At 37.5% G+C, this 12,095-nt stretch overlaps 1 protein-coding gene across 1 annotated transcript; it reads right to left on the bottom strand.

The window, feature by feature from the left end:
- Positions 1 to 245: 245 nt before the first annotated feature.
- LOC104233849 (uncharacterized) lies at positions 246 to 8,857 on the bottom strand. Its single transcript, XM_009787296.2, has 4 exons — positions 8,490 to 8,857; positions 8,076 to 8,391; positions 1,315 to 1,474; positions 246 to 960 (listed from the first exon to the last, which is right to left on the bottom strand). The coding sequence occupies exons 1-4, from the start codon at positions 8,667 to 8,669 to the stop codon at positions 498 to 500; spliced, it is 1,119 nt and encodes a 372-aa protein (XP_009785598.1). The 5' UTR covers positions 8,670 to 8,857; the 3' UTR covers positions 246 to 497.
- Between the last annotated feature and the right edge of the window lie 3,238 nt (positions 8,858 to 12,095).

Genomic DNA, 12,095 nt, shown 5'->3' with positions numbered 1-12,095 from the left:
ACAAGAATGCTCCTCTGGAAAAGGTGTTGCAGCAAAATTATATTTAGCAAACACCTTAATCACATTCATTCCGCATTTCAATTCAAGTCAAACTGACCCGCTAAATATCAAAGTTGACCTCAATCGTATGATGAGCCAAAAGATCAATGTAACATTTAGTTCCTCATAGAAGGCCATGAAGAGTAGCTAAATAACCAATGTATCTGTAATAAAAAAGAAAACTATAAAACTGCTGTAGCAACAAATTGAATAAGAACATCGTTTGTCTTAGATTGGTTTAGCACTCAACTTTCTGTGATTCTAGGTTTGGTTTAAGAGGAGGAAAACCTCTATCAATATAGATACAAATTCATACATTCTTCAAATCAGCAGAATTATCATGTATAAAGCCACTGATACTGTCATCTCATACTTCCAAATTTAACCACTTAACCTCACTGTTGTCCATGGGAAAATTCTGTACCTTTGACTACTTGAGCTGATAACCATTTTTAAGCCTAAAGCTCAAACTTCTCTTGCAGAAACCTGTAAAGCTGTTCTGCAACTATTTCAGGATACTCTTCCTGGGGAAGGAGAGCACCTGGCACTTCGATATACTTGCTCACCCCTTTGGCCTCCCTAAGTGCTTCCATCTCTGCTTTCGACCTCTTCGGAGAACCTGCGGTTGCCAGAACTAGAACCGGTATCCTACCCTCCAACTCAGCAAATAGTTGGACAAATTCCTCCCTGGATTTTACCGGGTCAAGCAAACCAGTCAAGAAAGCAGCAGGCACATAGCGAGCACCTTGCCGCTTTGTGAGTGCGTATCGGCTCTCGATGATATCTGGAGTTACCTTTTCGGGATCTGAATAAACATGGGACTTATATTGTGATTGTATTGATTTCTCATTGCTGACAAGTACATTATACATCATCCAACCAACAGCAGGGGCCCTTAATGTCCCTCTAAGGAGACCATACCTGTAGAAAATGAGAATGAAATATCAAATCACGAAATAGTGTAATATCATTTCTGCAAATATGGTGAAAAATCTTGAATACTATTGTTATTTTTTTCGGATGAAAATTTCATATTTTGAAAGGTGGAGTGCTGATTGTGTTATCCAATGGATTACTATGCAGGAGACTCTCATGTCATTTGCTTTTTTCCTACAAAAACTGAAATAATGTCTGCTTAAACTTCCGAATCTTGTAGTCCTTTTGTTCTCTATATTGGGCCTAGCCCTGTAATGGGCATTATTTAGCAAGCTGCTGAGCTCTCAGTTAAATAAAAAGGTCAAGAAAAGTGCAACGGAAGGAAAGATCTATGCGTACCTCGTTTCCATGCTGGAATCTCTTCCAAAAACAATAGGAAGTGGACCAGCCCAGGTGGGAGCAATAGCAGCAATCGCTGTTGGCTTCACCAAGCCCTTCTTTGCAGCACGAACTGCTATTGTAGCAGCATGTCCTCCTCCAAACACCACCAAGTCCTTATCTAATATATTCATTTGAAATTATTAACAAGAGAACTCCTAAGAAAATAAAAGATGAGATATCTTTACCAAAATTAAGGAACTTGAAAAATCATTTCCAGATGCAGAGGGCAAACAAAGCTGAAAAATCTCACAGGCAAACACACACACACAGAGTTAGCAGCAGAACGGGGGTGGGGTGGGGTGGGGGGTGTGGGGGGGTGTTAAACAGTAGACCCATTTCCAGTTATGGCTCACGGCGCTTTGGATGTGTCCATGTTACCTTACAAGTTTCTCGGTGCAATGGACAACCCCCTGGGACTGGTCACCCAACTGACGACACCTTTTGCTCTTCATGAAAGCTGTGGATTGTAAACTTCAGTCTCCACTTTCTTTGATAAACTATATACCTGATAGGTCTCAAAGGCAATAGATGAACCCCGCTCTGCATGACCTTAAGAGATTTGGCAGAACTAACATAACATTTCTACTCTTAACAAATTTGGAGATATAGGACCAGGACACCGCAAGCTATGCACTCCCACCCCAAAATACATAACCAAAGAAACTACAATTTTTGGTTCTTGGTTCTAGTTTTCCTCCACTAACATCCATCTAAGGTGTCGGTGCTAATTCCAATCCAAAAGGTGTCGGTGCTAACATCCTTTGTTCCTACAACCCTCCAACACTCCAGGATCGGTGCTAATTCCAATCTAACTTACAGTTCTGAGAACTATGGTCTGTGGAGTAGATCTATACGCCTTGCTTTCAAAGCAAAGCGTAATTAGGGTTCATTACTGGAACGTGCATTAAAGCATCACTTGAAGATGATCTCCATGAGGAATGGAAGACAAGCAATACGATAGTGCACTCGTGGATTATGAACTCTGTATCGAAGGATCTACTGAGTGGAATCATTTATGCATTAGATGTACATTCAGTGTGCGAGGATATTAAGGAGCGATTTGATAAGGTGAAACGAGTAAGGATCTTTCAATTACACAGAGGAATCTCGAGACTGTCACAGGGATCCGACTCTGTGGTTGTATATTTCACAAAATTGAAGGTGCTATGGGCAGAATATGACGTACTTGTGCCTTTCCCAAACTGTGGATGTGTGAAATCAAAGGATATGTTGTGCATTTAGATCAAAATAGGTTGATGCAGTTTTTGGATCGCCTGAACGATACCTATACCAAGCTCGAAGACAGATTTTGATGAAGACAACTGAACCTACTCTTAACCAAGTATTTGCTATGATCACACAAGACGAAAGCCAACAGTCTATGGGTGGTAGTGCAACGGCAGAAAAGGTAGATCCTATGGCAATGCAAGTTGGAAGAGGTCAAGGTTTTCGAGGGAAGAAGCAATTCCTACAGTGTGAACATTGCCATATGAAAGGGCACACTAAGGCGAATTATTTCAAAATCATTGGTTATCTTGAAGATTTCAAAGGAAAGAAGGGACATTAGGCTAGAGATTATAGGCCTAAAGGACCTTTCACTACAGTCAACAATGTGGAAGGGACCAGCAACTTCTAATTCACAGAGAGTAACATAACAGAAGGGAGACTTTTTCTTCATTGAGGCACAGTACCAACAGATACTTCACTTACTCAATATGGATGCACACACAATCAGACACAAGCTAATATGGCAGGTAATATTTGTGACTCTTGCATCAAGTGTCTATAATGACAACTGGATAGTGGACTCGGGGCCTCACACCACATAGCATCTTCACTAGAATTATTGAATGATGTTAAGAATGTGGATAGTTGTAAAAGAGAAAAGGTGTGATTACCGAATGGAGACAGTACTAATGTTACACATTGGTAGTACACAATTTTCAGCAGATACTAAGCTTGAAAATGTATTGTATGTTCCTGACTTAAAGTTTAACTTAATGTCAGTTTCAAAGTTAACAAGGGACTTACAATGTGGTGCTCTCTTCCTGCCAAAACTATGTGTCTTCAGGACCTTTATAGTGGCAGGGTCAAGGGGATTGGTAAGGAAACTGGTGAACTATATCTGCTGAAAGGAAAAGGAACGGAACAAAAAACTGCTCATGTCAGTTCATTGGAGAAGAATAAAGATTCAGGAGAGCTTTGGCACCGGAGATTAGGACATCCTTCATTGCCAGTGATGCAACATGTCTCTTTTTTGCATAATAAAGTAGACAATACAGTACAAATTAATGTTCTATTTGTCTATTGGCTAAGCAACATAGATTGAGTTTTCCTGTTAGTGAGCACCTAAGTACTAAGCCATTTCAACTTGTTCACATGGATGTATGGGGCCCTATAAGGTTGCTACACATGATAATAAACATTACTTTCTTAGAGTTGTGGATGACTATACTAGAGCAACTTGGATTTCTTATGCAGCTGAAAAGTGAAATAATCATATTTTTGAAACAGTTCTTTTGTATGGTACAGACTCAGTTTGGCACTTGTGTTAAGGTGGTTAGGACAGATAATGGCAGAGAATTCTTTAACCATCAGTGGACTGCATTCTTACAGACTCATGGGGTAATTCACCAGAGTAGTTGTGTGCACACCCCACAACAAAATGGGGCGGATGAGAGAAAACACAGACACATCTTAGACACTGCTAGAGCACTGAAGTTTCAGGCTGGGATACCAAGCAAGTTTTGGGGGGAAAGTCTGCAAACAGATGTTTATCTTATAAACAGACTTCCTACTAGAGCGCTAGGTGGTAAGAGTCCTTTTGAGTTGCTTATGGAAGGCAACCCTCACTAGCACATCTGAGAATTTTTTGTTGTTTGTGCTATGCTACAAATGTGGTGAAGGAAGACAAATTTGGACCTAGAGCTAGGGAAGCTGTCCTAATGGGGTATTCCACTACTCAGAGGGTTATAGACTGTTTGATAGGGCTACTAACTCTTTTTTTGTCAGCAGGGATGTCATATTCAGGAAATCTATATTTCCTTTTATTACAGCACAGCAGCAGCAGCCTGTTTCCACTTATCAATTCTCAAATCACATAGCTGATATCTTTGAGACATTACAAAGGGAAGAGATGATCACTATGGATTCAGTAGGATCATAGGTCACAACTGAACAGGGGGAGCATGCAGATCTCTCAATATCAATAAGCCAAGAACCCAATCAAGCAGATGCAATTTTTGATGCAGATGCAGTTTCTGATGCAGCTGGTAATGAAGGTATAGCTGATCAAGAAGCTGCATCAGGTGATGCTGATCCAGCAATTCTTGAACAAGATGCACCAGCTGAACTTCCTATGGCACCAATGAGAACCACTGATCCTACTTTCACTGTCCTCACTAGGCAGTCAACTAGAACAAAGCATCCTCCCATCTGGATGCAGGACTATCTTGTTGCTAGCAAAAAGGATTCTCATTGTCCTTATCCAATATCCAATTTCCTATCCTATGACAATGTCACACAGAGATACAAAGATTACATCATGGCCTTCTCAACAATCACAGAACCACATAGCTTCAATGAAGCAGTGAAGGATGAGTGAAGGATGACAGACGGATACAGGCTATGAAACAAGAGATTGAGGCTTTAGAGGACAACAAGACCTGGGAGGTGGTGGACCTGCCCCCTGGGAAGTCCTCTATCGGCTCAAAATGGGTCTACAAAATCAAGTACAAGTCTAATGGAGAGGTGGAAAGATTTAATGCTTGACCTGTTGCCAAAGGATATAATCAACAAGAAGCATGAAACCTTTTTAACAGTGCAAAAATGGTGACAGTCAAATCAGTGATAGCACTAGCAGCCTCTAAGGACTGGGGTCTTTATCAAATGGATGTATACGATGCTTTTTTGCAAGGTGACTTACATGAGGAAGTCTATATGGACTTGCCTCAAGGTTTTTAGAGACAGGGGGAGACAAAAGTCTGTAGGTTGCTGAAATCACTGTATGGCCTTAAGCAGGCATCAAGACATTGGAACCTTAAACTTACAGAAGTTTTGCTCGGTGCAGGCTTCAGTCAAAGTGTATATGACTACTCCTTATTCACCAAGAAATCTGGGAATGGGATTGTTATCATTTTGATCTATGTGGATGATTTACTATTGCTCGGAAGCAGCATTGAACTCATTAATGAAGCAAAATCAGTATTGCACAAGCAGTTCAAAGTCAAACATCTAGGTGAGCTTAGATACTTCCTAGGCATTAAAGTCTTGAGATCTCACCAAGGAATCCTTCTTAACCAGAGGAAGTATACTTTGGAGTTTATTTCAGAGTTGGGATTGAGTGGTGCAAAACCTGCTCTTACACCCCTAGAACTTAATCAGAAGCTCACCTCACTAGAATTTGACAAAGGAGTTGGGAGCAAGGTACCTGATCCTTTGGTGGATGTCACAGGATATCAGAAGCTCATAGGAAAACTCCAGTACCACACAGTTATAAGGCCAGACATCAGTTATGCAGTGCAAACTCTGAGTCAGTTTATGCAGACTCCAAAAAAGTCTCACATGGATGCAGCCATTCGTGTAGTGAGATATCTCAAACTGGCACCAGGAATGGGGGTGATTATGAGACGAGGGCCAACTAATGCCTTAGTTGGTTTTTGTGATTCCGACTGGGCAGCCTGTCCTATAAGCAGAAGATCTGTTAGTGGTTATATGGTTAAGTTTGGTGACCTTTTAATCTCTTGGAAGTCCAAGAAACAACATCCAGTATCTCATAGCAATGCTGAAGCTGAATACAGAAGCATGACATCTGCTGTAGCTGAGATAGTGTGGCTACGAGGCTTATTTTGCAGAGCTAGGGACTCCAATTCATCAGCCTGTTATCTTGTACAGACAGCAAAGCAGCAATGCAAATAGCTGCTAATCCTATCTTTCAGGAGCGCACAAAGCACATAGAGATAGACTTTCATTTCATCCAGGAGAAACTCAAACAAGGGATTTTGCAAACACAATATGTTTCTACTACAAATCAGCAAGCTGACATCCTCACCAAAGGTTTGGCATCACCTCAACATCAGTTCCTCCTTGGCAAGCTGGGCGTGTTAAACATCTTACACCCTTCATCTTGAGAGGGAGTATTGGTGTATATAAATGTTAGTTAGTTAGTTAGTGGTATGGACCTTAGTGTACATATTGAAAGTTGTGGTATGTTATAGTTAATTTAGGAAGTTAGTACCTAATTGTTAGTTAGGACTGTATATGGTCGGTGTTTATACCTAAACTTTTTTTTTCCCGTTGAGCAATCGTATAAAAGATTAACAAATAATGTGTTCTTGCAGCGAAATGCTGGCAAATTGTTTTTCCCTTCTTCTTCTTCTTCTTCTTCTTCTTCAATGCTGCCCAATTTTTTTCATTTCAGTTACTGCCATTTCTCTGTATACTTACTGCCGTTTTTTCATTTCATTTAATCTTGTAGAAGAATAGGATGCTTATTTTTTGCTTTAATTGATGCTACTCTTTAGTTTTTACATTGAAGTATTGAACATTTGCTTACAATTACATGTGTGGTCTATGCGGTATTTAATTTTAATTTTTTTTTTAAATTCCGCTTCACTTCAAAAAAGCGAGCGCTTCGCTTCTCGCTTTAAGCGAAAAGGGGCTTGTCGCTTTTCCTTGCTTCACGCTCTTCACAACACTGGGTCTAGCGTACCGTTTGTTTTATGAATACTAATACTAAAATTAGGACTCCCTTGATTTTCAGATGCACAGCTCACAAAGCTCTACCTTTCTTGTAATTTGCTCGCAAAGAAGTTCACATTTGCTCCACACAAATTAGCACCTTCTTGCTCATATGTCTGAACCTCATATATCCCAATGTTATAATTTCATAATCAGGCTAAGAAGAAAAGCCTGTAGCAATTCATATAACACAGGGGCATTATAAAACAGTTAAGACTTTCGACTTTTCTGGCCTTCGTCATGAATAAGTCCTCCTTCATGACCTTCACAACACCTTTGGCCAAAAACTTGCACCTATTAGAATCGAGGGTATCCAGAGAGATGAAATCTTCCCTTGAGTCCAAAAATATGTCAAACTCACGTCAATATTTTCACCATATTAATTCGTACTAATAGTTTTGGTTGGGAAGTCGTTTCCAAGCAAAACTCTGCCGCTACTAACAGGTTCATATTGGCTAAACCAGTATCAATAAGGAGACATATAGTAAGAACAACCTATATCTATTATTCATTCATCATCCGATCAAGCACAATCATCCATCACAAAAAGAAGATTGGTGTTATCCTTCTCTTTAGTAACACTAGTCTCGGCAACATCTTGATCATTGTTGTGGTCTCTTCTCCAGTTCATTCATTTTTACCAGCTTCACAAAATTTTTGGGAATATGTCCTAGTATAGGTAAGTTCGACATCTCTATTTCTGGATTTATTGCTCCTTAGGATCTTCTTCTCAAGAGAGTACCTCACAAATTAACTCAAAAGAAATTTCTGTTGTAATCTTTATTTATGTAGGACAACATATGACATCAACAACAACAAAAAAAGCGACACGCTGATACATATGATTTGGCAAATTAAGCATATATCCACAGGCAAAAAGGAGTAATTTCACTATCAATAGGGTATGCAAAGAGTGCAAAATTAGAAATTGTACTCATAATTTATCCAGAAAATATATCAAGAAGGCTCTTTTAGCTTACCCGAATTGTTCACTGGACTATTAGGAGCATTAATGAAGTCGACCAAGAATTTTTCCATGACATCAGCATTGTAATCAAGCTTGGGTCTATCAGAGTAGCCTAAACCAGGCCAATCTACAATGGTAGTTCTATAATTAACTTTACCACTTCGTCCAGCAATGTCTTTAGCCACTGATCTCCATTCCTCCACAGTACTAACATCTGAAATAGTGGGAATCAGCAAAACATTCTTACAAGGCTCATCGCTTCCCTTGTCGTGTTTCTCATAATAAATATTCACAGAATTGTCCTTGTATTTCCATAGCCAGTTATTATTCTGAAAAAAAAAGAGCAACGAATGATTATGAGATAAACAGTTTTTCACCAAATTTAGGAGAAGCAACTAGAAACCGATGATTGAGAAAAAGGTCTTACCTTTGACGATGTAGGTGATTTAGAGGGGGAAGAAAAATCGACAGAAGTAGAAGCTTTGACTAAAAGGGGCTTGTAAAAATTTGGGGTTTGAGATAAATGGGTTCTGCTGTTTCTGAAGGAAAGAGAAGTCAAGGAAGAAGATGATGATGGTAGAAAGTGGAATATAGCAGAGGATGCCATGAATTGAATGTTTAATGGAGGCTCTGTGGATTGTGTGAATTATGGAAGCTTTACCTTAACTTCTGCAACACAAAGATTGTTTCTTTTTTCTGGGTATGCGACTTTGTGTATGTGTGAGAGAGAGAAGCCGCTGGTGTTGATTTTTTCTTTTTTCTTTTTATTTTCCTATTCTAGCTTAAATTGTAGGTAGGAAAGTTCTTAGATAAATAATTAAATGATATTTGGAGAAACTTTTTTTTTCCCCGGATATTTTTGTGAAATCTCTTTCAGGAAATTAATTAACAAGTAACAAGTTGCTAACTTTCAATTTTTCTTTCAATTTTCAGGTTTCCCGTTCGGCTTGACAATTTAGTTCTCCCAAAACCAAAACCAAAATAGAAATTTTCTTTTTCTGTTAATTTTTCTTTCCTGATCACTAGATTAATAATTATGATACTTTGAGCAAGTAATATCTCCATAAAATTGCCTTTTTTTAAAGTTTTTTTTTTGTGCGACGTATATTTAAAGAAAAATATCATAAATTTTAAAGATCTAACATATATAATTTATTGTCTCACTATTATTTACACCAACAAACAGGCTTCATACAATAAAACTTGTTATTTAACTAAATATTAAAATACAGATATTATAAAATATAGATTTCGATCTAATACTTTTTAGATTTTGGTGAAAATTATTTATGTTTCTCAAGTTTATTTTAAAAATTAAACTTCTCATCTAAATCTCTAACTATGAAAAATTGACATTCTACTTCCTCTGTCTTACACGTTATCTATTTTGCCCTTGTCATTTTCAATTCACTCCTTCATGTAAGACTTTTTTTTTTATTATATATAATATTTTACCTATGATTTAAATTATGTTATACCTTATGATATATTGAAGTTTAAGTTAACTAATACTATAAATAGAATATTCATATTATGAATTTGCTAAAAAGTAATTGTTATTTTTATGATTATTATTTTAATATGTATTAAGTATATATTTAAGTACATTTTCTTGATGATGAAGTCACAAACTCATATAAGAGGATTAAAAACATATTAAAATCTAACATCCATGATTTAAAATTGTGTCTTAAATTAATTGTGAACTCCCTTTATTATAGCATATTTATTTATGTCAAAGAGACTCAAAAACTTTATATAAAACTAAAAAAAAATATTTTTCCTATTTGTACCATCCAATTTTCTGCCATGAGGATCCAATTGAACCCTTTTGTCTTCCTTTAGCTCCACCTCCACATTTTTCTGTTGTTTATATAGCTTTTTGAGTTATGCTTATTATTAGTGAAATAATTTTTTATATTTATAATTTAACATTATCAAACTATAAATAGTTCATCTTTAGAACTTTTATTATAAATCTATTTCTAATTTTAATAATATAAAAATTATATTTCCTGCATTGGATAGGTGTTTATAAGATTCTCACCATTGGGTAATTTTTTAAAACAAAGTTGGAATATATAAATGATTTTCACCCTTTAGATTTTGATTTTAAATATCAAAGTTTCCTCTTGACTTTGAGCTGACAGTGAAAGCAACTTATAACTAACAATTGATTAGCCAAAAGAAAAAGAAGAAAATAGTTTATCGTTCTCACACGGGTGAACTGTATTATGTTAGGTCCCTTCAACGTGGTAGAAATGATATCAGATAGCCTTTCTAAAGGATTACTATTTGGGAATTAGTTAGTGTATTTTTCAGTTCAATTTTTTGGGACAAAAGTATTTTCAATTGACCCGAAGTTAAAAATTTTAATTTAAAATTTCAGAATAAAATAAGTATTGGAAATTTTTAAATAGTATTCCTAAGAATAACTACGTTATCCAATATAAAAGTGCAATAGTTTTCTTTTTCTTTGGGCCAAAGAGGTTCCATGACCCAGTTTAGGACAAAAGTATTGATACGCCTTTAAAGCCGAAAAACAAACCCAAGTAGTGAACCAGATGTCTGCTATGAAATAGGCCATCAGATAGAGGAAATTATGAGTTAGGGCTTAATTTAGTGTTTCGGATCGTGCGAGAGGGGTTGCGAAGATGGTGCAGCGGCTGACCTACCAGAAGCGCTACAGTTATGCAACCAAATCCAACCAGCACCGCGTTGTCAAAACCCCTAGGACAATTCACTATCATGTCTACTATTAATTCGTAACTTGAGATTTCAAACTCTTTAAAATCACTGTTCTTTGAATGGACTCCTCATAATACATTTTTTGTTTCTTAGTATATGAGATCATTGCTTTTAAAAGTGATGCAGCAACAATGGAACAATGTAAAATTTGGAAGAGAAGAGAAGACTAGCTAAGCTAAGCTAAAATTAAGCTAGGAGATTGTTATTGATGACAAACCCTAGTAGCTATTACAATAGATGTAGATGATGAAATCAGAAAATAGGATAAGATTGATGAGCAAGGAAATAGTACGAGCTCCTCTGCCCAGCTGTCCTGCCAATAACTGTATTGGCAAAGGATGTAATGTGCTAGAAAGCTAAATGTCCAGGGACTTAGTTGTAACACTAAAAACTTGTAAAATAAAATCATTAGGACAAAAGTGCTAATGACAAAACTTGAATTCTCCTCCTTTAAAACTAACTCCAACGGCTAAGTGCAACTCTATAAGCGGCAGGTACCACTCTGTTGTGATACGCATCATTTCTCCCCTCTTGAAATTTTCCTTGTCCTCGAGGAAAAAAAGTTGGAAACCTCATCTTCAAAACATGATAATCCTCCCAGGTAGTTGCACAAAGACTTGGGCTATAACTTTGTTTCCCTTTTTAATCATTCTCCTGTCGAGTATGGACTTAGGAGCAGGGAAGTATGGGCTGGTAATGTCCATGACTAGAGGATGAGTTATATTATTAGGTATCTTGTAGCATGGTGTTAGGAGGGAGACATGGAAAGTGGGGTGCATAGTGATGTTGGATGGAAGGCTAAACTTCAGCTTGCCCAGTTTTTTGGATGATTTGATAAGGTCCATAGTACTTGGCTGCTAGCTTGGAAAAGTGAGTGGTAGACAAGGTGAACTGCATGTACAGTTGGATCTTTAAGTAGACACAATTACCAACTCGAAATTGCATGTCTAACTTGTGATGGTTAGCCTGCGAGACCATCCTTTGTTGAGCTCGATTAAGGTGATATTTGAGGAGTTGTGCCTTGAATTCTCTTGCGATAAGAATCCTATCTACTTGTTCATCAACAACATCCCCAGGAAGATAAGGCAAATATATAAGAGGAGGTTGTCCATAGAGAGCTCCATAAGGGGTGGTCTAGGTAGCAGAATGGTGTGTGGTATTGTACCACACTCAGCAAGGGGCAAATACAAGTATCAGTCTTGTGGGGCATCAGAATAATAGATCTTAGGCAGGTCTGCAAGCATCTGTTGAGAACCTTAGTCTTCCCATTGGATTGAGGATGATA

This window comes from Nicotiana sylvestris, chromosome 3, assembly GCF_000393655.2.
Source record: "Nicotiana sylvestris chromosome 3, ASM39365v2, whole genome shotgun sequence".
Classification (NCBI taxonomy): domain Eukaryota; kingdom Viridiplantae; phylum Streptophyta; class Magnoliopsida; order Solanales; family Solanaceae; genus Nicotiana; species Nicotiana sylvestris.
Note: the sequence above shows the minus strand (reverse complement) of the source record. Positions and strands in the feature narration are given on the sequence as shown.

Excerpts from the sequence above, each read along its gene's own strand:
- LOC104233849 (XM_009787296.2), bottom strand. The coding sequence starts at position 8,669 with ATGGCATCCTCTGCTATATTCCACTTTCTACCATCATCATCTTCTTCC. Across the intron at positions 1,475-8,075 it reads TAGTCCAGTGAACAATTCGG|ATAAGGACTTGGTGGTGTTT; the intron begins GTAAGCTAAAAG and ends TGAATATATTAG. Across the intron at positions 961-1,314 it reads GATTCCAGCATGGAAACGAG|GTATGGTCTCCTTAGAGGGA; the intron begins GTACGCATAGAT and ends CATTTTCTACAG.